The sequence below is a fragment of the Mustela nigripes genome, chromosome 15 (genome assembly GCF_022355385.1).
Source record: "Mustela nigripes isolate SB6536 chromosome 15, MUSNIG.SB6536, whole genome shotgun sequence".
Lineage (NCBI taxonomy): Eukaryota > Metazoa > Chordata > Mammalia > Carnivora > Mustelidae > Mustela > Mustela nigripes.
In genome coordinates this window covers 18,264,255-18,291,122 of record NC_081571.1, presented here as the reverse complement: position 1 = coordinate 18,291,122, position 26,868 = coordinate 18,264,255, and the positions used below count along the sequence as shown (strand labels likewise).

The 26,868-nt window shown below is 39.2% G+C and overlaps 2 protein-coding genes across 5 annotated transcripts in view; both read left to right on the top strand.

The window, feature by feature from the left end:
* Nucleotides 1–2,561, top strand: part of ALG5 (ALG5 dolichyl-phosphate beta-glucosyltransferase) — a 39,956-nt gene extending 37,395 nt beyond the window's left edge. For both annotated transcript variants that reach the window (XM_059377701.1, XM_059377700.1), the window contains 2 exons: nt 188–273; nt 2,359–2,561. In XM_059377701.1, the coding sequence (XP_059233684.1) occupies nt 188–273; nt 2,359–2,474 (202 nt within the window). In that variant the 3' untranslated portion in view covers nt 2,475–2,561. The remainder of the gene's footprint in view (nt 1–187; nt 274–2,358) is intronic.
* Nucleotides 2,562–18,635: 16,074 nt separating this feature from the next.
* SMAD9 (SMAD family member 9) overlaps nt 18,636–26,868 on the top strand; it is a 72,226-nt gene continuing 63,993 nt past the window's right edge. Inside the window, exon 1 of one of the 3 annotated variants that reach the window (XM_059377821.1) lies at nt 18,636–18,716. The gene's annotated coding sequence lies outside the window, so the exon portion shown is untranslated. Of the gene's footprint in view, nt 18,717–18,869; nt 18,932–26,868 lie in introns of those variants that run through there. The other 2 variants (XM_059377823.1, XM_059377822.1) reach the window with 2 other exon arrangements.

The window sequence follows — 26,868 nt, the reverse complement described above, 5'->3', positions numbered from 1 at the left end:
CTAAATTATTTACCTTGAAGCTCCTGAACTACTTAACCTTTTATATGACCTATGAGTCCAACTTTCAGTTTTACTCTATAAGCTATATATCTGCCTTATAAATTTCTGTAAAACATGCCAAGGTAGAGATTTAATTACACTCTCTTTGTCTTTTTAAAAATAAAAATCAATATATTTTCTGTTTCAGGGCATTTGATGTAGAATTACTTTACATAGCACAGTTCTTTAAAATTCCAATAGCAGAAATTGCTGTCAACTGGACTGAAATTGAAGGTATGTTGTTGGTGTTACCACTGATCTTAAGTGGGGGGGGGGGGGGGGGGGGGGAGTAGGCAACAATACAGTTGTGCAGCAAAGTTAGCTGGCTGCCCCCAACAGGGCCTACTCAGCTGACCTGAAAGGGGCAGTTCCATAGAAAATTCTTCTCCTAATCCCCTCCATCCTCCAAATGGCTTACTGCCTTCTCTCTCCCTGCAGTCTCTTCCTGGGGTCTTCTGTAGGCCTACTACCCAGCCCAGGAAATTCAGTAAAACTTCTACAGCAGACAGGATCATGGCAATTGAGGCTAGAAGCAAGGTTGAGAAGTCTTTAAGATAAATTTTGTTTGCATCCCCTTTTATTTAATATTATCTTATTTCATTGCTCAGTCGATACTGAGTACCAACAAGCCACCATGCAGAGCTAGATAAGGAATTATAGTTGTTTTTACTCGAAATGTCCACAACCCATTCAGAGCCAGTCTTTAACTGGTACCTGTACATATATCCAAAAAATGTGAAAATCTCTAAGATCTCTCATAATGAGAAATCTATCATAATTCTTAATAATTCCTGTTTGAAGAAGGTTAGACTGCTTATAATTTGTAGAGCTTAAAATATATTCTAGTTTTCTCCTTCGCTTACCTTAGAATGCTCCAAAATTAATTCACAGTGTGGAAGCAGTTAACAATCACCTGGAGACTTTCATAGTCACCCCTCCCTTGCTGGGCATGGCCCCCGTAGAAAGTCCTTGTTGATATGCCATTATTGTTCTGTAAGCATGGATGTTTAGGAGAAGGTCTACAGATCATTCAAACTATATAGTCTAGAACAAATTCAGACCTCTTGGAGTCTTGCTGAATCAAAGTTAACTTAAAAAATTTAACTACTCTTCCATAGTAGCAGCCTGGATCAAAGGTGATTAAAAAGCCAGTAAAAGATTGCTCAGATTTTTAAGAATCTACTATGTTGATCTATGTTGATCTATGCTCAGCATAGACTCTGTGGTAAGTTGAAGCAGGAAAAAGTAAAAAATGTGTTTCATATTTACAACATTTGCTCATGTGCATTTCAGAGATAGTTGCGTATTACTTTTCATTAACCGGCATTCAGTAAGTAGTTCCATGTTAGTCATTCCCAGAATCCTTGGCCATATACCCTCAGTCCCTATAAGTGAGCCATCTGAAATCTCCACAATTTAGATCCTTTCCAGTTTCATTTAACTGCCAAGATGTTTTGTTTTTGTTGTTATTAGAGAAACCACTAAATTCAGCTTTGAAGATGTTTAATTCTTTTGTAAATGATTGAAATAAAATTAAGGTAGATGTGTTAATTAACTTGACAATGGTAATCATTTTACAAATACATATACATTATACATGTATATGTATATATATATATCAAATACATACATTCTGCACTTTAAATATATTTCAATTTTATTTGTCAATTATATCTCAAGAAAGTTGGGGGGCGGAGAAGAAGAGGAAGAAGCTAGAGTATTTGGGCTTAAATCTAGAAAACTGTCAGTGATTAGTATTTTGATACTGGCCATGACTCTACCATCTAGCACCCCAGTTCCCGTGACCTGCCGTCTCTCCTCTTGACTTAATATAAAAAGCAGTTCCATGGGATAAAATCAAGGCATGTAAGCTTTTAAAACATGCTCCAGGAGGCAGATCTCCTGTAGTCAGCTGCACGTGGCACTCTGCCATTAGGCCACCACTGGACAAGAAGATGTCCTAGCTAAGATGGTATTTGTTTTAGCTGATTGAGAGTCTTTGGTAGAATTAGAATAAAAACTGGGTTTTTATCTAGGATTTCCCAGATTATTAATTTATATTACATGTGGAAATGTACCTGCTTCTCTGCAGTACATGAGACTGAAAAGTAGCATGTAAAACATGAAAATTTGTCCTAAAAAATCATTTTTTAATATACCAATGAAAGTAAATATATATGCATACATAATTTTAAAAATAAGGTGACTAGAAGGTCACAAATGTCATGTAGACACACTTCTAAAATATAATTTTAAAGTGATATATTTTCTCCAGAGTTTACTTAAGTTAATTCATTTTTAATTATTTTTAAATCATAGGTTCTAAATTAGTTCCATTTTGGAGCTGGCTACAAATGGGCAAGGACCTACTTTTTATACGACTTCGATATCTAACTGGTGCCTGGAGGCTTGAACAAACCAAGAAGATGAATTAGGTTGTTTCCCATCTTTGTATTCTTATGTATCAGTGTCAACACATTTCATTTGAAATTAAAATTTTAAATAAATCTGGAATAAACGTATGCCATTGTCTGCCTTTTGGTAATTTTAAAGAATTAACTGCCACAACTAAAAATGCTTATACCCCTTTTGGACCAAAAAAATTAAAGGTATTTGTAACGAAGTCAGATTTTCTTTTTGTTTTGGCAATTTTATTTATTCAGATCAATTATTGTTATAATTCTGAGAAATGCAACTTTTAAACAGAAGAGAGAATCAGTTATTCCTACTCTGAAGTACCTGCATAATTCTCATGAACTTAAGTAAATATAAACCACAATCATGTATCTGTGCTCAGAGGTTTAAAAATCAAATTAGCATATGTTTAAATATATATGAGTTTATCAGTATTAAATCCATATTTCAACTTCTTCAATTCTAGGAAATTACATGTTAAGGAAAGGATACAGGTTTTGTCACAAAAGCATCCACTTCCTTACATAGTCTTATTTCTCTCCTTCCCAGTTTTACTGACCGATGCACTTATTCTCTTACCTCTGGGCAGTGCCTTGCTCTTGAGTTCATGTTATTAGAAACTGGAAATTCTTTATTAAGAAGAGAAAGTTTTGGAGGTGCCTCACTGGTTCAATTAGTAGAGCATATGATTCTTGATCTTGGGGTTGTGAGTTTGAGCCCCATACTTGGTGTACAGCTTACTTAAGAGAAAGAAAGTTTTGTAATATTAATAAATATTTACACTTAATATCAGAAGCCTGTGTTTTTGAGTTACTACAAAGATTAATGAATAGCAATTGTAATTTACCCCTAAAATTCAGAATTAGACTTTCTGATATTTCAGAGAAACTAATAATAATATCTAGCATTTATTGAATATCTAGCACTTATTGAATGCTTACTATATGCCTGCTACTGTTCTAAGCACTTGGTATATAATGATTCACTTTAATTTTTTGCTAAAGATTTTATCTAATTTTTGTCAGAGTGAGAGAGAGAAAGCACAGGAAGGGGAAGCAGCAGGCAGAGGGAGAAGGAGGCTCCCTGTTGAGCAAGGAGACCAGTGTGAGACTTGATCCTAGGACCCTGGGATCATGACTGGAGCTGAAGGCAGGCACTTAACCAACTAAGCCACCCAGGCGTCCATCCCTTCACTCACTTTCATAATGGAAGAAGAAACAGACATAAAGTGGTTACTTACCAAGGTCACATAGCTAATAAAGTGGAGTCATAATTCTAGCTCCTGTAGTCTGGGTCCCAAGCCTACACTCTAATGATTATGTTACTTCAGTTTCTGAAACTGAAAATTGGAGATATCGGAGTAGAAAGTTTCAGAAGTACACTAAATAAAACATTTTAAAGACAAGACTTAGGGGCGCCTGGGTGGCTCAGTCGATTAAGTATCTGCCTTTGGTTTAGGTCATAATACCAGGGTCCTGGGATTGAGCCCCGCATCAGGCTCTCTCCCTCAGTCTCCCACAGCTTGTGCTCTCTCTCTTCTCTCTCTCTCTCTCTCTCATTCATTCTCTCTCAAATAAACAAAATCTTTTAAAGTAGGGGTGCCTGGGTGGCTCAGTGGGTTAAAGCCTCTGCCTTCGGCTCAGGTCATGGTCCCAGGGTCCTGGGATCCAGCCCCGAATCAGGCTCTCTGCTCAGCGGGGAGCCTGCTTCCCTTTCTCTCTGCCTGCCTCTCTGCCTACTTGTGATCTCTGTCAAATAAATAAATATTTTTAAAAAATAAATAAATAAACTAAAGACAAGAGTTGAGTAAAAAAGTAAATAAGCTGAAAAATGTCTCCTCTCCAGAAGTTTCAACAACAGTGCTATGATCACATCTGCAGGAGACATTAAGTTCCTTGAAAACAGAAACCAGTTCTTACCTTAGTATCCCCAGCACAGTGCTTAGCCTACAGAAGACACTGACTGCTGATTAAGTGGATAAACAAACTCCACTTACTACCAGATTTTAAGAGCATTAAACTCCCTAAATGAAAAGAACAAAGCAAGCCTTATGTAAGTAGAAATGATAGAAAACCAATAGGAGAAGAATGATATGAGCATTTAGAAGAGTTTAAAGTACAAACCTAAACCAAAAATAAGATCTTTCATGAAACTATAATAAAAATAAAATAATTTATAGGCATACCTTGCTTTTTCTTTACAAGTGAAAGCTTTGGTCACCCTGTGTTGAGCAAGTCTCAGTGCCGTTTTTTCAACAGCATTTGTTCAATCCATGCCTGTCACATTTTGGTAATTATAATATTTCAAAATTTGTCATTATTTGTTTCGGTGATCTGTAATCAGGGATTATTACTCACTGAAAGCTCAGATGATGGTTATCATTTCTTAACAATGAAATAATTTTTAATTAAGGTGTGTATTTTTTTTAGATATAATGCTGTTACAAACTTAGACTACAGAATAAGGTAAACATAACTATTACAATAGGAAACAATAAAATTCATTTGACTCCTTTTATTGCAGTATTTGCTTTATTGCAGTGGTTTGGAACCAAATCCATGATATAGCTGAGATATGCTTGTGTTGCTTTTTGCAAGCTAGTGATAAAAATGCGTGTTTAAAGCACATAGAAATTTTGAGAGGGAAGCATCAATACTCTTAGGTAGTTCATTCACGAACACTATTAGGAAAGGGTTCTGATATCCTTGATGCCAATTTACCTTTCTAAGCCCATATTCACCTAGGTTAACAGCATAGTGTAGACTCTGAGGCACTCTGTAAGAGAAAATGTAGTTTTTGTTGACATCATACATCATAAATTTGTAGATTTGAGCCTGCTAACAAAATAACAGGTAGCCATAGCAAAAGTGAAAATATCAACTACTTTCTACATGCATCAGCTTAGTCTCATCAAACAAATCTATCTTATAGGAATAATTACCCACATTTCAGAAATTAATAAATAGACTGGGCCCAAGGTCCCACAAGTAGCCAATAGTTGTACTTCTAAATAAAAAACAGAAAATATAAAGGATCATGGGACATGATCATGATTAAAACTTGAGAGGATAAGCTCATTACAATCAGACAACTTAACCATTTATTTTTTACCTTCTGACTTGTTCTTACAGAATGTTTAATATGGAGTTTGACATGAAGTTAGAACTGTTTAACCAGTAATTCTATGTCTCTCCATTGTTATGTACTTCCACCATTCATGGTTGATTCTTCACTTCTATTTTCCATCTTCTTTATTCAGTTATAATTTCCTTAAGAGCAGAAACCTTGCCTTTTCTTTTATGTGTGCGTCACAGATCATCCTAAATTGTGATTGTTCAATAAAGTTTCCTGAAATGGTTAGATAATGCCACCATTTCGATTCACTTGTCAAAAAAAAAATTACAAAAATGAGTTTATCCACTTTATTGTCAGCTAAACCCCCTGAAGTAGCCACCTAGTAGGCTGCTTTGTTCTTGTGCAATCTCGAAATCCATCAAATCTACAAATTTATGATTTCATTATGTTAACCCAATAAAGGACTCTATGAAGTGATACATTTGTAATTCACTGATTTTGAATAAAACTCTAGGTAGTGGGGCACCTGGGTGGCTCAGTGTGTTAAGCTTCTGCCTTCAGCTAAGGTCATGATATCAGGGATCGAGCCCCTCATCGGGCTTTCTGCTCAACAGGGAGACTGCTTCCCCCTCTCTCTCTGCCTGCTGCTCTGTTTACTTGTGATCTCTCTCTGTCAAATAAATAAATAAAATCTTAAAAAAAAAAAAACCACTCTAGGTAGTATTTTGATGGTCACAAAAAAGCAGTATCTTTACAGATTTGATCCCATCTAAGCGTTCTTTCTTTATATAATATAGACATAGATATAGATATTATAGATATATAGGGGTTTAACTCAATTTTTAAAAATTTGATATATAGGTGGGTTTTTCTTAACTGTATCAAATGATACAGTGATCAAGTGTTCTATACTTGCAAGGAAAAACTGATCCTATCCTTGCCTTCTGAGGACTTTGCATTTTAAGGGCATGATGCCTGCAAATCCGACCTGTAGAACCCCATGCCTGAAAGCATTCCCCTTTCTTCAACTCATAAAATCAAGCCAGCTTAAAAGTCAGTTGTTTCGAACCCATAGGTGTTTCCCATGAAAATCATATCAGAAAAGTATGGTTAAGTCCTTACAGCAGGACTGAAGCACATGTAAGTCTATAATACACCTGAACTACCCTGTACTAGTCTGTAGTAATACCTGACCATGATTTGCAATGCCATTTCTTTGGAGAAACTATTCATTTTCCAAGTGGGAATGCCAGGGAATTATCTTGACCCACGGCCTCTAGGAATCACAATGAAAAGTCAGGCACCCAGCAGCGGGTTTAAACCTCACTGCAGCTTCTGCAGAGGCTGTGGGCAACTTCCCCCACCTACAAGGGTCTGATGGGGGTCTGATGAGCAAGGGCTCCCATGGTAATCAGCAGAAGCCTGCTTACAGTATGACATCATAAGGTAGACAGTCCTCCATAAAGGACAGAGGGCAGAGAAAGGACCAAGAGTGACAGCAGTGATCTTTATCTGAAAAGTATCACAATACACCTCAGAAATACTCCTGGGAAATGAAGTTATGTACACTACCTCTCTGACCCATGAATGTTGACACTAACAAGATAATGTGTTCCTGCGTGTGCGTGTGTGTGTCTGTGTGTGTGTGTCTCTGATGAAAGTAGAGGGCAAGTGATTGTCAGCGTAACTCATTCCACTCTGAGAACAGGGACAGTAAAACTAGGCCCAAAAACACATAGTGCCCACAAACATGCCCCAACCAAACAGTGGCATGAATTTAAATTTGAATCTCCAAAATAAAAATGAAGAGAAAGTACAAGTCCTTAAAGTAACAATATTTACAACTGTCACGTTTTCAGAAAAAAGGAACTTTGGAGGTGCCTAGGGGGCGCAGCTGGTTGAGCATCTAGCTCTTGGTTTTGGCTCGGGTAATGATCTCAGGGTCCTGGGACCAGTGGGGAGCCTGAGTGGGATTCTCTCCTCTCCTCTCTGCCCCTCCCACTGTGCTCGCTCTCAAATAATGACATAAATCTTAAAATATATATATATATACATATATATATATATCTTTTATAAATCACTTGTTCATTCTATCATTTGCTCAGTAAGGACGTACATATTGAATGCCTTGCTTTTAAGAAGTGTTGGACAGATTTATTATACAATTAGGAGAAAATCAATTGCAGTACCACATTTAAGATTTGTCTACCCTCAAATAGTCAACTTGGAAAGAAAATATGAAGCATTTAATAGCAATTCAAATAATGCAAAATCAAGGAGCCAGATATGTTCCGTGGAAAACTTAAATCCTTGCCATTCAAAACTACAATTTTCCCTAAGTTATTATATTTCTATGGGACTTTCTATGCACGATGTACAACTTTGACAGAAGTAAAAATACCTCCACCTGGGAAGATAGTTTATGTCCTCTCAGTTCCTTTTGCTCTTTGTCATTCTTCTGAAATAAACTTACAATAGCAGTCCTACTCACAATTTTTGCTGTATTCCTTGAGATCTAAAGAAATATTTTTTTGAAAATTTTAGTGGAAGAGCCACTTAAATCAGGATAATTATTCCATGACAAAAAAAAATTAAAATAAATACTCCCACTTCTGGAAAGGTGGAGTAAATTACTTTATCTATCTCTCTTGCTAAGTACAGATAATACCCTTGGACTATATAAAGAAACATAAGTAAACTCTGAAAGGCACAAAAAGAAGGTAGACTGTCTAGAGACCTTGAGACATATGGAAGGACATGGTGGTGACTTCTTTGGCTTTTCTTTCTGTCTCATATATCCCAGACTTGTAGGTGAAGCAGTCACCTAAAAATGCTGATGGGCACAAAAAAAGAAAAAGTCCCTAAAATGCATCTCTCTCATGTAAGGAGCAAGATCAGCAAAACAAAAAACCTTCAGACAGTAACAGCTCCATTCCAATCAAACACCACAGAAAAAAATAGTGGCCCCACCCTTGCTGACAATAGCAAAGGCTGAACGGGGAGCTGAGACTGGTACCTTCATGATGCTGTAATAAGGCACCTGAACACCCTTAGCAGGATGAGTCAGAGAAGGCCAAGTAGGGAGCAGGACTTACGTTCCCACCAGCCAGTGATGTGTCCTCTGCTTCTGGACATTAGTGGAGACACCACGGGATCCTCTCTTTCACTCCCATCCCTTCCTTACTGGGTAAGAAGTTGTTTCACCTTCCCACCACCACCACCACAATGAGATGGTGTCAAAGGAGACCTCATTTCCTCTGGTAGCCTACCAGTAACAAAGCCACCTTTACCACAGTCACAATGAAGACCATGTAGCCAAAACTCCCATCCTTCTAACAGTAATAAGTAGCCTCCCTTTCCTTTTGGTATCCATAACGGCCAAGTGCAGAATCTGTAGTTACACCTCCTCCTGAGAATATAATAAGAAAGACATGCTCCCTCTTCCCTTGCTGGAGTAGTGTCAGAAAAAGCTATTTAATATGAAAGGTTTAAATGTTAAATGAGATCCAGAGTCTAAGAAAAAATTTAAAAAAAAAAAAAAAAAAGTCCAGGTTTCAAGATAGAATCAAACGTCAAAACAAGAACCAAAAGAATCTCAACTTGAATAAAACAATCAGTAGACACCAACACTGAGAATACAGAAATATGAGAATTATCTGACAATGATTTTAAAGCAGCCATCCTAAAAATGCTACAATGCAATTATAAGCATGCTTGAAATGAATGAAAAAAACAAAAAGCCTTAGGGGGAAAAAAATAAAGAAAGAGAAGAAAGAAAAGAAAACAAAAGAAAATCTCAATAAAGAAAAAGAAGATCTCAAAAAATAAATGGAAATTTCAGAGTTGAAAAACATAGTAACTAAAATAAAAATCTCGTGGATGGCTCAACAGTAGAATGAAGCTGATGAAGGAAAGAGTCAGAAACCGGAAAGATAAATAGAAATTTTCAATCTGGTCTAAAAAAAAAAAAAAAAGAAGAAGAAGAAGAAAGAAAGAAAGAAAGGAAGGAAGAAAAAAGCCTCAGGAACCTTTGAAACTATAGAAAGATCTAACATTTGTGTCATCAAAGTTCCTGCAAGGGCTAAAAAAGTACTTGAGGAAATAATGGCCAAAAACGCAAACCTTACAAGAAACATAAACCTACAGATTCAGATTCCTTATAGGATAAGTTCCCCAAAGACACATCATAATTAAACTTCTGAAAACTATAGACAGAAACTCTTGAAATCTTGAAAGCCATCAGAAAAAAAAATAGCATGTTACCTGTAGTGAGAAAACAATGAGAATTACAGAATTTACCATCATTCACCATGGAGGTCGGAAGGATGTGGCACAGTATTTTTTGAATGCTAATAAAAAGGAACTTTCAATACAGATCTTTACACTTAGGGGAAAAAAATCCTTCAAGTATGAAAGAGAAAATCAAGGCAATCTGAGATGAAGACAAAAGAAAGCTTAAAGAACTTAGCACCCACAGACCTTACCAAAGCATTAACTAAACAAAGTTCTCTAAGTGGAAAGAAAACATTAAAAGAACCTTGGAACATTAAGAAGGAAGAAAGCTTATGATAAGCAAAATATTGGTAAATACAAAGACTCTCCTATTCCCCTAGACTTCTAAAATTATGTTTGAAGGTGAAAGCAAATATTATAACTGTCTGATGTTGTAAGTGTATGTAGAGGAATATATAACGCAATTATATAATTATAAATAAGAGAGAGTAGAGGACTAAGAACAGAGCTTATGTTTCTTTATTTCCTTCTAACTGGTAAAATAACAGTAGGCTGTGATAAATTATGTATACATAATGTGATACCTAAATCAATCACTTAAAAAGCTATATCAAACATATATTCAAAGAGACTACAAATAAATCAAAACGGAATTCTAAAAATTGTCCAAGTAACCCACAGAACAGCAGAAAAAGAAAACAGAGAAACAAAAAACAGAACAACCATACAACAAAAAATATAATAGCAGATAAGCTCCAACAAATGAATAATATGTTACATTAAATGAGATGGTCTAAATTCAACAAAAATAAGACACAAGATTGGCAGAGAGGATTTAAAAACATGACACAACTATATAGTGTATCTACAAGATACTCACTACAAATATAACAACATAGACATATCTAAACTAAAACAATAGAAAAATATATATCATATAAACCTGAATCAAGGACGAAAGCAGGAGTGGCTATCGTATCAGATAAAGTGTCTTTAGCTTGAAAAAAATTACAAGAAACACAAAGGAACATTATATAATAATCATAAAAAGATTCAATGCACCAAGAACGCATAGAAATCTTAAATGTGTATGCTCCAAAAAACAGAGTCACAACATATGTGAAGCCAAAATTGATAGAACTAAAAGGGGAAAATAGACAAATTATAATAGGAGGCTTCAGTACTCTTCTCTCAACAGATGATTAAAAAAAAAACTGCACAGGGGCACCTGGGTGGCTCAGTGGGTTAAAGCCTCTGCTTTCGGCTCGGGTCATGGTCCCAGGGTCCTGGGATCGAGCCCCGCATTGAGCTCTCGGTTCAGCGGGGAGCCTGCTTCCTTCTCTCTCTCTCTCTCTCTCTCTCTCTCTGCCTGCCTCTCTGCCTGCTTGTGATCTCTCTGTCAAATAAATAAATAAAATCTTAAAAAAAAAAAAAAAGAAAAAAAAACTGCACATAAAATCAGCAATAATATAGAAAACACCACCAACAACTAACAGGATCTAATAGACATTTATAGAAAGTTTCACCCAGCAGCTGCAGAATATATATTCTCTTCAAATGCTGATGGAACATATATCAAAATAGATCATATATTTTACCGTAAAACAAACTTCAACAAATGAAAGAACCAAAATCACACAGAGTGTACTCTCCAATACAACAGATGAAACTAAAAGTTAACAGCAGAAACAGAACAGGAAAATCTCCACCTAAACACTTGGAAACTAAACAGCACCATTCTAAATAATGCAAGGGTCAAAGAGGAAGTCCCAAGGGACGGATGGATATTTGACTGAATATATATATATATGAATGAAAATGAAAATAGAATATAAAATATTTGTGAGACATAGCCAAAGAAGAACTGAGAGGTTAATTTATAGCACTCAATGCAGAGAAGAGAGAAGACACAGTCATCAGTAACATGAGTGAAAGAGAAGGTATCACTACAGATCCAACAGACATTAAAAAGATAATAAGGGGGGGCGCCTGGGTGGCTCAGTGGGTTAAAGCCTCTGCCTTCAGCTCAGGTCATGATCTCAGAGTCCTGGGATCCAGCCCCACATCGGGCTCTCTGCTCAGCAGGGAGCCTGCTTCCTCCTCTCTCTCTGCCTGCCTCTCTGCCTATTTGTAATCTCTGTCTGTCAAAAAAATAAATAAAATCTTTAAAAAAAAAAAAAAAAAAGATAATAAGGGAATACTACAAGTACATACACATAAATTTGGCAACTTAGATTAAATAGACTACTTCCCTGGAAAAACACATTGTACAGTGCGCCTAGGAGACAGATAATTTGAATAGCTATAGCCCCACGTTATTAAAGAAATTGAATAAGAAATTTAAAAAAGAAATATTCAGCTTAGATAATTTCACTGGAAACTTCTACCAAACATTTAAATAATTAACACCAATTCTACATACTCTGTTCTAGAAAATAAAGAAGAGGAAAACACTTCCCAATTCATTTCATGAAATATTTCCTTGATATCAAAACCAGACAAAGAAAGTACAAAAAAAAACTACAAAACAATATCTTTTATCAATATAGACACAAAAATCCTTAGTAAGATATTACCTAATAAAATTCTTCTGTATGTAAAAAAAATTATACACCATGATCAAGTGTGGCTTATTACAGGGATGCAAGAGTGGATCAATATTTGAAAATCAATCAATGTAATACATTGTGTATAATAAAATTATAATACATCATAATACATGAAAAAGAAAAATTATTTATCAATTATTTCAGAAAAAAATGTAAAGTTCAACATCCATTCATGATAAAAGCCCTCAGAAAACCAGGACTAGAAGGGAACTTCCTCAATTTGATAAAGTGAATTGACATCTACAGATAACATTAAATGTAATAGTGGGGACGCCTGGGTGGCTCAGTTTGTTAAGCGACTGCCTTAGGCTCAGGTTATGATCCTGGAGTTTCAGTATGGAGTCCCGGGACGGAGTCTGTATCAGACTCCTTGCAGGGAGTCTGCTTCTCCCTCTGACCCTCTCCCTTCTGCCCTCTCTCTCTCTCTTTCTCTCAAATAAGTAAAATCTAAAAAATAAAATGTAATAGCAAAAAAATAATAATAATGCTTTGTTCTAAAGTCAGGAAAAAGCAAGGCTGCCCACTTTCATCACTGTTATTAAGTATAGTTCTGAAAGTTCTAATCAACGCAATAAGGCAAGAAAAAGGGGAAAAGGATATAGGTGAGAAAGTAGGAAATAAAACTGTCCATATTTGTAGATGACATGAGTCATTGTTTAAATAAAATAAAACTGTCCATATTTGTAGATGACATGAGTCATTGTTTACATGAAAAAATCCCAAGGAATCTTAAAAAAAAAGAAAAAAAAAAACCCCAGAACTAACAAGTGAATTCAGCAAGGTCACAGGATATAAGATAAACATATCATTATCAATATCAATTTACTTATATATACTAGCAGTGGAGACTAACATATGGACACTGAAAATACAGACAACAAAAGCAAAATGTGACATCATCAAACTTAAAAATTTCTGTTCATCAAAGGAGTGCAAGGTCAAACTACAGAAGGGGAGAAAATATTTGCAAATTATATAAGAAACTCCCACAACCCATTGGGAAAAAAAATAGCGCTTTTAAAAAATGGTCAAAACAATAAATGATTCTGGGACGCCTGGGTGGCTCAATTGGTTGGGCAGCTGCCTTCGGCTCGGGTCACGATCCCAGCGTCCTGGGATCAAGTCCCACATTGGGCTCCTTGCTCAGCGGGGAGCCTGTTTCTCCCTCTGCTTCTGCCTGCCATTCTGTCTGCCTGTGCTCGCTCCCTCTCTCTCTCTGATAAATAAATAAAATCTTAAAAAAAAAAAAAAGAATAAATGATTCTCCAAAGAAGATACACAAATGGCCAACAAGCATACGAAAAGATACTGAACATTACTAAAATTAAGAGCAAGACAAATCAAAATCCCAGTAAGATATCACATCATACTCATTAAGATGGTCATTTTTTTTTTTTTAAGATTTTATTTATTGGGGCACCTGGGTGGCTCAGGGTGTTAAAGCCTCTGCCTTCGGCTCAGGTCATGATCCCAGGATCCTGGGATTGAGCTCACATCGGGCTCTCTGCTCAGTGGGGAGCCTGCTTCCCTTCCTTTCTCACTGTCTGCCTCTCTGCCTACTTGTGATCTCTGTCTGTCAAATAAATAAAAATTTATTTATTTGTCAGAGAGAGAGAGAGAGAGAGCACGCACAGGCAGGCAGAAGCAGAAGGAGAAGCAGGCTCCCTGTCAAGCAAGGAGCCCATTCTGGGACTCGATCCCAGGACACTGGAATCATGACTGGAGCTGAAAGCAGCCGCTTAGCCGACTGAACCACCCAGGCATCCCAAGATTGCCACTATTAAAAGAAAAGAAAGTAACAAGTGTTGGCAAGGATGCAGAGAAATTGAAACTCTTGTGTATTGTTGGTGGTAATGTAAAATGGTGCAGACAAATGGAAAACAATATGGAGGGTCCTCAAAAATTAAAAACAGAATTATCATATGATCCAGCAGTCCCATGTCTGGGTATATACCCAAAAGAATCCAAAGAATTCAAAACGGGATTTAAAAGAGGTATTTGCACACCCATGTTCACTGCAGCATTATTCACATTAACCAGGAGGTGGAAGCCACTGACTGATAAACCGGGTAAAGAAGATGTGGTATATCTATACAGTGGAATATTATGGAGACCTACAGAAGGAAAACCTGTCCTACAACATGGATAAACCTCGAGGACCTTATGCTAAGTGAATAAGCCAGTCACAGAAAGACAAACACAATATAATACCACTTCTATGAAGTATCTGAAATAGTCAAAATTATAGAAATAGGAGGTAGAAAAGTGGTTGCCAAGGGCTGGGTGGGGAAGCTGAAGAGAGGAAATAGTACTTAATGGTTATGAATGATCAATTTTGCAAAATGAAGAGTTCTAAAGATCTGTTGCACAACAGTGTGAATATACTTAACTCTACTAAACTGTATTCTTAAAATGGTTAAGAAGATTTAAAGAAAAAAAAATTCAGTCTCTTCTAGTCCCTAAAGAACATGTTACTAAGCAACAACTTGAATGAATGGATGAATTAGATCACTTTTCAATTCAACTTCAAGTACCAGGAAGACATGAGGTGTAGTGGTTAAATGTGTGGACTTTGGAGTCAGGCAGACTGGAGCGTGAATTCTGAGTCAGACACTTGGGGACATTTGGTTATGCCTCAGTTTCCTCAACCGCAAAATGGGATAATAATTCTCATCCTGAGATGTTATGAGGGGGAAACAAGGTGACATGCATAAAGACTAACCTGGTCCTTGCAGGGAGAAGATCACAACAGGAGATAGCTTTCACTCTTCACCACCAAATTAAGATGCTTTAGGACTCCCTTGTCCCAAATAAGTATCCCAAAATACTTATTTGGTGATATTCCTAACAATATTATTCTGTCTACGGCCATACCACCTTGACTTGCCTGAACTCATCTGATCTACTAACATTGTTTTTCCTATTTATCCAACAAGTTTGACCATTCTCTTAGGAACACTGAGGTTTTCATATGTAGACCTACTATTTTGCACATAGTAGGCATTCTGGGCTGCCTTTCCAATGCAGCTGCACTCTGCTGCAAAGAAAGCATCTACAGAGCTGAATTCCCCCAGACTATGCATATAGGGGGCTCTTTGACTATGAGCTAGTGGTCAATCATATTCACTTCTCCAGATGTAGCTGAAATTTCATTTCTGTGGAGACTCCCTGACACCTCCCTTGTGCCTTCACCCCTAAATGACACACAGGGTTACTGTATGATAATCATTGATATGTGTGTCTTTCCTAGTGAGACCTAGTTTCCTTAGGACCAGCGCTCTGCGTTCATGTGATTAGTCCAGGCACCTGTGCTCAGGAAAGTGTTTAAAACTGGCTATGGACTGGGCGCCTGGGTGGCTCAGTGGGCTAAGCCGCTGCCTTCGGCTCAGGTAATGATCTCAGGGTCCTGGGATCGAGTCCCGCATCGGGCTCTCTGCTCAGCGGGGAGCCTGCTTCCTCCTCCTCTCTCTCTCTGCCTGCCTCTATGTCTACTTGTGATCTCTGTCAAATAAATAAATAAAATCTTTAAAAAAAAAAACTGGCTATGGACTGAATAATGGCTTGAAAAAAAGTTCAAAGTGGAGTCAAAAAAGTGCAGGGTTAAGACAGAATTACAAATGAAATGTATAAAAGAAACTAGAAGTGGGAGGGGTGTGTAGGCAACAATTCCTAGTTATGGCTCTGAGTAGGACCACAGTGCTAGATCAAACATCAGGTACAGCAGATGAGCAAAGTGGAATCTTTGTATCCATGGATTACTACAACCTTTGTCACAATCACATCCTACGCTGAGCATCTTAACACATGAAATGAGGCTGTGGCGGGAGCTCAGGTTGCATCAAGTCCTTGCAGTTCAGAAAGCGGGGAGCTTAGTTTCACCATGGTTTTCAGGTCTTGAACCAATATTTTACTGGAAATTCCACTAAATCACAACCTGTGACTGAGTCTCACCCGTCCTATGATTCCCATCACATAGTTTTCTGGTGTAAGTTCTAGTCAGCCTAAGATTGCAGCTAATCAAGAAACGAAGAAGAAAAAAATCTAGCAGAGTCTGGATTTTCAATTACATGGATAGTCAGCTTCTGAAAAATGGAGTGTCCAACACTGAGCCTTCTTTCCTGGAGTGGGCCTTTTATCCTTGGAACTCACCAGATCTTACTATTCTTGTATATAATAGATTAACTTTCTTTTTATTTATTTATTTATTTATTTGACAGAGAGAGATCACAAGTAGGCGGGGGGAGGGGGGAAGCAGGTTCCCCGCTGAGCAGAGAGCCCGATGCGGGGCTCAACCCCAGGACCCCGAGATCACAACCACAGCTGAAGGCAGAGGCTCAACCCACTGAGCCACCCGGGCGCCCTATAGATTAACTTTCTATATTAGGTTTCAGAAATAAATGATAGGAATTGTATAAGTGACAGGCTAACTTTTAAGGGCCAAAATTTCTTGGTATGTAAATGAAAATGTACAGAAAAAGCAGACTACACACACTCAAAGAATCTGCAAATCCAAGTTCTGCCAAGAGCCAAGAGAATTCTGTGAACTTAAAGACTCCATGCCAGGGACGCCTGGGTGGCTCAGTTGGTTGGACGACTGCCTTCAGCTCAGATCATGATCCCGGAGTCCCGGGATCGAGTCCCGCATCGGGCTCCCAGCTCCATGGGGAGTCTGCTTCTTCCTCTGACCTTCTCCTCGCTCATGCTCCCTCTCTCACTGTCTCTCTCTCAAATGAATAAATAAAATCTTTTAAAAAAAAAAAAAAAAAAAAAGACTCCATGCCAGAAGCATGAGCTAGCATTGCGGAGGTTATAATTTCTTGCTCTGCATTGTGTCCTCTGCATTGTTTAATGCACATACAGAAACTGAAATAGTGACTGGGCCATTTCTTTTCTCAGTAACATTGAAAACAAAACAAAAAACGTGAGCCACAAGGTCACTAGTCCTGAGATCTAATTAGTTTACTTGCCGTAAAGTGCACATCAAGTGTAACCTGTAGTTTTTAAGCTGTCCAAATGTCTCCTGGTGTTGCACACCCTCAGCATTTTCAAACTTAACACCCAACCTGGAGCAGAGGTAAAGGTAAATGGGCCAGGTGTAGAATGAGGACTTAAATTCCAGTTTAAGGTTCAACCACAAACGCTGTTTTAAACAAGGTCATTGCTCAACCGCAACAGTATGGTAATGCAAAAATAGTATCTGCTGGGGGAAGAAAGTGCAGTGCTTTGAGAACTAGAAACAAGCAGGTCAATTCAAAGCCTTGCATTTACATTACATGGAGGACCAATTTTCCTATACACAGGAGCAAAGGGAATACTGTCTTCTTGTCGCTTAATGTTACCTTTGCCTCTGCTGTTAAATGCGTTTTCCATGAAGAGGAACTAGGTGATGGGGAATCAAAGGCCATCAGTATGTTTGTGGCACTGCCTAAATGTATTCTGAGTGAGTTCTAGGAGTCCACAGTGACCTAAAAAAGCAGGTTATCTAGGGGGTAGCCAGGATCTGAGGCAAGAAGTTTGTACACTAACGTTGTTCAGCACCCATAGGATTCTATCTTTATTAGATTAGATAATACTAGGTATTATATGCTAGTCTGTTAAGCAAATAAATACACAAAAAGAAGTGACAATCCACATAATTACATGACTAGTTTTTACCACCACTCACCACTCACAGTGAGTAGATTTTCTTCCGCCCAAGCCAGTGCAAACGCAACTGGTGTAAGGATGTAAGGATCCCTTTAGCCTGAAAAGCTAGTAAGCAATAAATGGCAAGTAACAGTAACCATCAGGGCCCAGAAACGTGTCAGAAATAAGTCTGGGGCGGGGGGCCGGTTCAAACCGATTTGTTGATCTTGTATCTCTTGCTCTGGTAACAGCACTCCTTGGCCTCAGGCTCCAGGCAGACACAAGAAATCTCAGGAGTGGCAGAAGAGCGAGAGACGCGAGGTGACCCGGCTGGCTGGAGCCTCCCCACCGCGGCCCTCCAGCGGGGCTTAGTCACCCACAGAAGCTGGCGTGGGGTCCCGCAGGAGGACCGGGAGGCAGCGCAGGGCCGCGCCGAAGCGCCCCCGCCGCAAGTTTCCGCGCACGTGGCCGCGCTCCCCCCGTCTCGCGGGCTCCCGGAGCGGCCAGGGCGCGCGGCGGCGGGCGGGGGCGGACCCGTGCGCAGGGCTCCTGGCCGCTTTCCAGGTCGGCGCACTAATACGGGCGATGAGGCTTCGCGGCTCCAGTCTGACTGACGCCGGCTGGGGCCGCCGCCGCCGCCGCCGCCGCCGCCGCCGCAGCCGCTGTCTCGGTCCCCGCCGCCGCCGGGCCCTGCAGCCGCTGAGCGCGCGCAGCCACGCAGTGAGTGCGCGGCGCTTGGAGCGGGCGGCTGGGGTCCCACGGCGGGGGGTGGGGTGGGGAGCCGGACCTGGGGTGGGGGGAGGGATGAGTGGCATCGTGGGGACAGGTAAGAGATGCCCTCCCCAGCGCGCGCTGGACGAGTGCGCGCGCGCGCGCGTGTGTGTGCTTGTGCGGCTAAGTTGTTCTTCCCCGAGGGAAGTCTCCGAGGCCCTTTGGTGTGTGGCTTGGGTTCTTTGTACTCTCCATCCCCGCATTTCTTGGCGAAGCCTGTTTGGGGTGGGGTGGGGCCGGAGGGGACAGCACCGGAGAGTTGGCCGCGCGCCCTCCCCGCCGCCGCAGCCGCCCGGGCAGCGGGCACCTGGGACCTGTAGGAGGATGCTGGTCCCGCGGCGGGGGCGCCGGCCGAGCGGTGCTGTGGCCCAGGGCGTGGGCAGGGATGCGCGCTAGCTCTCCGGCGCCCGGACTGGGCACCGCGCGGGGGTCGAGCACCGAGGACAGGCGCCGCGGAGACCCAGACTCAGAGCTGAGTAACCGTTTGTTGTGGCCGAAAGTGGGGGGGGGGGGGCAGGGGAGAAATCGGGGTGGGGGTAGTAATTGTGACTCAGCTGGCCTCCCTGGCCTTCTGTTTCGTAGGCTTTTTCACTCTGCTTACCTTTGAGGCACGCGAAGTGGGAAGAAAAAAAAAAAGTTAGGAATGTTCAAGTGTCTCCGGGCTAGCGCTTGGATTGTGTTGGGAGCTGGGATGTTTGTCTTTTCCTTCGCCTGCCATTCGGTGCCAGCTCTCCGCAGAGGGGAGGGGGGCGAGGTGGGGAACAGATACAGGAGACTAACTGACGCCAGCATTGTGATCGGAAGGAGGAGCGCGGGGAAAACATTTTTATGGATGGCTAATCGCTGACAATTCTTCCCGTTACTATTCCTTCCTCCTCCCCACCCTTGACAGTGGAAATTTCAAAGGATAATTTAGAAATCCTCCGTTGACTTGTTTCTGGGTTGGAACTGGTACTTCTGAGAAATAGCCTACGAATAATGTATATCTAGTTTCGGAATAAAATTGCATGTACATTATTTACCCAGTAATTAACAGTCGGATGCACACCCACAGGACACTGTGGATTGCTTTTAATGGATCCAATTTACAAGTGTCATTACAGTGATTTGCCAGATTTCTCGGATGATCTTTTGGAAGTGTGGTTTAGCAGGAATAATAGAGGATAACTGTCAAGTCATACGGCATTTAATAATGCTATCTCCTTGGCCGTAACTGAGCACAGCTTTGAGGGCATCCTTCTGAGGGAGTGAAATGTTCATGCTACAAACAGATCTTCTGTCTTAGGAGTCCTGCCGGTGTGAGAGAATGCCATTGGATGTTTATATTTTTAAAATAGCGATCTATATTTAAAAAGGAAGTAAAAGTAAAGCCCAAACACATTCTCCAAACTCCACATTCAGCAAGTGAGTCTTTCTATGCTTGTAGGAAATCATGAACAAGATTTTGGACTGTTTTCAAAATTTGTGGTTGTCCAAGAAGGACACTGCAGATAAGAAAATGATGTAATAGTTTATAAATAAGGAGCATTTTAAATATAATATGACAAAAGTTTAAAATATATCAGAAAAGGAACTTGTAGTGATAATAATTGTCTTCATTGATGGCAGGACAACTGTCTTCAGCAGACAGCCTTGAGCCTCTTAATCTCTTCTGACACAACCAACTCCCATTTTTATGCTTGACTGGCTATCTTTGTCTGAGTTGTTTTATGCTTCAGCTCTGTGGTTTTAAGTTATGTTTAAGAGAATGTCAACATATTCTTGACCTGAACAAACTCATTTTTATCAGTACAGTGTTTACTGAAGATCAAGGGTATAAACAAATTTTAGGTTAAACCCCTAAGTACTTTGTAATTCCCACACCTTTGTCATCAGTGTCTTAGAGTCAACATGAACTATTAGACTTTTCTCCCTCTAAAATATTTTTCTTTTACTTCTATATCTTCAGTTAATGGCTAATCAGAGAATGTTTACAGATATCAACTACTGCATCCCTGATTGCCCAAGACATGGAATGAGAAAGAAGAGGTTTTCTTGTTTTGTTTTGTTTTTTTAAATGAAACCTTGCCAAAGATATCTATAAGTAATAAACAACGGGCAAAATTATTTATCTTTTCTGTCCATGTGGTCAGCTGGAGGAGAAAAAAAATCTGTCAAGAAATTGTTTCATAAAGATTAAAATATTCACTTTCAGGGTTACAAACAGTTTAATTCTGATTAATGAGAGTGCGATTTCCTTTGCCAAATTGGAGAGCTCATGTCTCAGGAGTGGTCACTATAGCATGTAGGCAACTAACTAGTTTATATCTAACATTCCCTTTGCAATAAAGGAAACAGCAATTTCATCATCTACTGCTTTATTATGTCAGAAATAATACATATTCAAAGAATGTATTTTGCTTTAAGGGAAGGTAAATGTTACAGAAAATGAAGACTTAAAATTTGCAAAACATACTAATTACATTTTAAGCTTCTATCAAACCTTAGTGCAGATTTTGTTATTGTTTCTAACATTTGGAGAGGAATTCAGAAACAAGGAAGTGTCCAGAATAAAAGAATAAATATAGCAGTACATTGAAAGCATGAATCTCTTCAAACAGTTGTAATTTTAGGTTGTTGGATTTTTATTTCCTTGGTTACTGTTGCTAGTGAGTTGAAAAGTTATTCTAATGCAAACAAAACAAAACAAAACAGGCAAACAATGAATTCATGAGTAGTTATAACAGTTTGAGTATGCTTTATAGATTTTTTTTTTCTGTTAAGCTCATGAATGTCCATGTTGTGAGTGGTCACATAACAAAAAATAAACAGTTATCCCTTAGCAATAAACTAACCTTTTAAAATAAATATTCCTGTAAATTGTGTCTCAAGGAACATGTGCTAACTAATGTTGTTAAGATTTCACAATATCTGTTAGTATTAGAAGCCATTATACCGGTGCAAGCTGGGTGTTAATCTTCCCAAAGAAATGCATCCTGACACTTGCACCCCAAACCATCCTGAACACCCTGTACTACTCTCCTTTGATGGCAGCCTCCAGCTGCCCCAGACCACTTTTCCAGGTTGCTCTTACCCCTCCTTCTAGATTTCAAGCTGTCATTAAATTATTATAATTCATTATAATAATGAATTATAATATTATAATTTCCCGTCATGCCCTGTCTTTTTTCTTCTCTGCATCTGTACTCATGCTAAGGCCTAAAATGCCATCCCCTGCTTCCCAGCGTAGCCTCAGATCCTAAGGGATGGCTGCATCTTCCTCATGTTCTGTGGTTCTGTCCAGGTGCAGCCTGCACGAACTTTTTTATGGTCCCGGTCTCAGATGTCTCCTCCTTGGAGCTGCTATGCCTCTTTGCATTTTCCACTCTTGCTCCGTCTCGTCTTATATGAAGTTACTCATGTGCTAATTTATTTCTGCTAGTCAGTCAGTGCTCTCAAGATCTGTGAAGGAAGGGACCATGCTTCATCTTTTCCTTTCCCTTAATGCCGCCCACAGTGCCTAGCATAGTGCTCAGTCAATAAATAGTAATTAAGTGACACATCTTTCACTGAACCCATGTTTGTTTGTTTTTTCTTCTGAAATAAAATCTGTAAAAGAGTTTCCCCCATACAGTACGTCTTAGCGGTGCATCTTTCAAGAAACCAGTGTTGAACTTGAGCTGAGGACTTTGTTCAGAGGCTGTGGAGAGCTGGCCCTGAAAAGCCTCCAGTTCAGTCAAGCCTCTTCTGAATATTGTGGCTGAGCATTACAGTCAGGAAAGCTTATGTGATACTCTTATTGCATTAGCAATTTTCCATATCAGATTCACTAAAGACACAATGGAAACCATTTAGGAAAAAAAAACCAACAACAACAACAAAAACCCCAGATTTTGATGTGATATGACTACCACAATGAAACTCTAATGTAATTCCACAGAAAATCGTGAACAGGATATGCTAACCCCTCTCCTCAACCCCATAGCCACATAAAAATTGATACCATTTTTATTTTTTTATTTTATTTTATTATTATTTTTTTAAAGATTTTATTTATTTATTTGACAGAGAGAGAGGTCACAAGTAGGCAGATGGGGCACCTGGGTGGCTCAGTGGGTTAAGCCGCTGCCTTCGGCTCAGGTCATGATCTCAGGGTCCTGGGATCCAGTCCCGCATCGGGCTCTCTGCTCAGCAGGGAGCCTGCTTCCTCCTCTCTCTCTCTGCCTGCCTCTCAGTGTACTTGTAATTTCTCTCTGTCAAATTAAAAAAAAAAAAAACAAAAAAAAACAAGTAGGCAGAGAGGCAGGCAGAGAGAGAGGAGGAAGCAGGCTCCCCACTGAGCAGAGAGCCCGATACGGGACTCGATCCCAAGACCCTGAGATCATGACCTGAGCCGAAGGCAGCGGCTTAATCCACTGAGCCACCCAGGCGCCCCAAAACTGATACCATTTTTAATGTATATGTTTCAAACTATGGTCACAAAAGAAAAAGCAGACCGCTACTGAGATGAATTTCTGTTTAGGTCAGGTTGGTTGTATAAAGAGTCTTATCAATCAGCCTTGTTAGAGAACTGACTCTCCTTTCTGTTCCGTGCTCATTGTGTTAATAAACGATACTAAATCATTTCTTAAAATACGTCATATTCTGTTAAGTGACTCAGAATTAATAGAGATAGTGTAATATAAAAATATAATTTGTGTATAAATATCATGCCCCTATAATACATTCAATTTTACAGTTTTAGTTGGGAAGTCTAATCAACTCAAAACCAATTTTCTGAGATTCAAAGAGACTCTGACATAAAATTTAAATTCATAACTTAAGATGAAATACAGAAACAGTAAGAAACAAAGTATAAATGTGTATGTTCTGTATCATTTTAGAAGTCATAAACATTGAAAAGATTTTGGTTCTTCCCCTTCATTCTCTAACCCTATTTAATTCAAAGATAAAAATTTAACCCATAAAATAAATGTAAAGGAGTCCTACAAAGTCTGATTTTTCCTATAAAGACAATTCTGATTTCTTTCTTGGGAGGGTAGTATTAAATGTCAAATTTTTTCTCTCTTTTTTATTCTGATTACCAGATCTCACTGGTGGCATTGCTTTAGTATATGAATTTCCGCATAGGGAAATTTAATATTTGATCACTTCCCCTTCCCCTTTTTCAAATTTAATTTTGAAGGACTATACATGGAAAACATGTATTCCTCAGTCATGAAATGGGTTTAGTGAAAAGTAGTCTTGGACTTATAAACACTGACATCACTAAGGATGACCATTCATCCCAGAACTCTAATGACCTGGAGAAAACTCCAGTTTTCAACCACTGCACAAATAATCTGTAAAGTGAGCGTGTGCTCTGGGGGCCACCCAGATGGCTTGACATTAGAGATTGCTTCAGGAACAATCTAGAGGGAGGCTTTGGGAGTAGTGGAAGTGTGAACACTGAGTAGCAACAGCTAACATTCACTGCTTCTGAGGGTGCTTCCCCAGCTAGGCTGGGCCATGAGCTCGCTTGATCCCAACTCTGCTTTATCCCAAGGAATCATTTTCCATGTAGCCTAATATTTTTCTTTTTTAATCTGTTAAATTGCTCGGAAGCTGGTCAAATGTTGAGTTGCTTTAGTTAGTGTGCATGTAACTGTATGTTTTGATTTGATTTGATGAAATGCAGACATTGTGACATGGGTAGGGTAAGAGATTGATGTGGAACTGTCGTTTGGGACCATTTATCAGAAGGCGTGAAAGATTTTTAACTTAAGTACTTGTGGGTTGTGGAAGGTCTGGAGCAGATTTGCAGATTTTTTTTTTTTTTTAATGGAGAGTTTGATGGATGGTGAAATTCAACTGAAGTGCTGGGAGTTGCTTTCTGAATTCTTGTATCTAAATTTAACTGACTTGGGAGCTACACATTTCAGAAAATAACTCCAAGAAGGATTCACAGATTCCATCAGAGTTTTCCATCTCATGGTAGAATGTTTGACTTCTCTTCACACTTCACTCTAAATCCATTAATCCATATTCCTTTTTTTCTTTGCGGGGAATCACACAGGAGAGAACTGGAGTTTGACTGCGTAGGAAAAAGCGTTCATTGAAAATCTTGTGCATTGGGGTAGTTGTAAGGATTCGAGACACCTTAGCTTGGACAAGCTTACTCCTGCCAAAGACTGACATTGCTTATTTAGGCTGGTGTCAGCAGTATTAGAGGCTAATTAGGAGTTCAGAGGGTCTCAGTGGGCTGGCCAGGGAATCTAATCAGCACTCAGAACATTGTTTGTCTGGAAAAATGAATTCCAGTTTCCAAATGACTCCCCAGAAATTGGCACAACATGTTCACAAAATGGCACTGCTGGTGATTAATGGTTATGAAGAATGATATGGGATTATTGTTAGTTATGATTAATGGTTTGATTAATGATATGAGTGACTATTAGAAGCCAGTGAATGTGGAAGATGAGAAAATGTGTTGAAGCTAAAGAGATTTTAGTTCTCCTGTGGTTTTCCTTAACTTGCTGATGCATTGATATTATTCTTTCCTTGTTATGTGGTGGTAGTAGAAATTCATTTCTGGGAGCAAAAATTAGATCAGGTGTTTGTCAAAGAGAAACCTTTGTGTACAGAAATGCTTCCCTTAGGGCTTCTTGGTTAATTGTGTTGACACAAAGCAGTCATTAGGTGTGGGCTATGTTTGCAAACAATGGCAAGTCAGTGCCTAGGTGTTACTTCAAAGGAGTGGCACTTCCTTTCTGTTGTCATTAATTTAAGCTGACTGCAAATACACATTTTTTTTCAAGACATTGTATGGATTATGCTTAGGGTTTTAAAATGTGATTTTGTTGATGTAGTCATTACACTAGAAAGTTAGATAAAATCTGAGCAGCTTATATAGGTTTATTCATTCAATCATTGTTTACTCTGTGCCTTGAGTAATTGCACTGCCTAGAAGGCCCCTAACCCTAAGGACCATATAACAAAATAAAGTACCAAAGGAAAATAAAATCAGGATTTCATAGCCTAATTAGAAAGAGAGAGATCAGGAAAGCAAATATCAAAATATTTACCCAGTAGTTTCTTTATGCAAAAAAAAGGGGGGCAATCTATTTGGATTTCTGTATATTTTTCCTGGTTAGAATTCCATTTTTACTGTGTGTGTATTTTGAATCACCCATGACAAGGATAATTATAGTGGTCCCATATGGGGTTTTAGGAGTCAAAATAAAAGTGAAATACAAAGTGTAAGGGGAATAGAGATTGTTGCACCAGGTCCTTGTTTAGAAGTGAAGGATGCTGAAGACATCCCTGGGCCTCGAATTGTACTAATGTGTCTGTGGGGACAAGAGCCTTTGCTTCTCTGGTTTTCCCTCTTAACCTCTACTGGCTCAAGAGTGAGCGTGCATGGCCTCTCCTACAGGAAGTCACCCCTGGTCCTTTTAATAGCAGTTGTAATCTATCACCTGTCTGGCATTAATGTGTTTAGATTCTGTCTCCACTTCTGTCTCTACAACTGTACTATCAGAAAGAGAAGGGGCCAGCATCTAGCATAGATGTCTGGCTCATTGCTGATTCTTGCTCGATTTCATTTCTTCCTTCAACCACCGTCCTCTCTCTTCCCTAAGATACTATAGAAGAAGGCAGAAGGAAGGGTTAGGCATTTGGATTTTACTCTGTAAGCAAGAGAAAACTATTAAATTTTAACCTGTGGGCAAAAGAGAAATCCCCAAAGGATTTGAACGGGTGAATCACATCATCAGATCTGTGTGTGAAGGAGATTAGAGACCAATGGAAGGGGCGTGGTGCTTCTAAATGGCCACATGGACACCTAGCAGAGCTGGTGAGATGGCGGTTGACACACCATCTGCACTGCTGCATGAATGTCTTTGGCAATTAAAAATCTGAACTTTCCCAAAGAGCAATCTTGAACACAGTTATCAGTGATTCTTTTCCCTCTGTTTATAATCTCCACCACTCAAGCAGCTCTTGGTCAGGAAACTCAACCTCCCACAACACACATGCATCAATAAAACTTTAAAAGTTACCCACACGCCATTTAAAAAAATACATTTAAAATATTATTTATAGCCATTTCACACTTTGCAGGTGTTTCCATACAGGTCAGTGT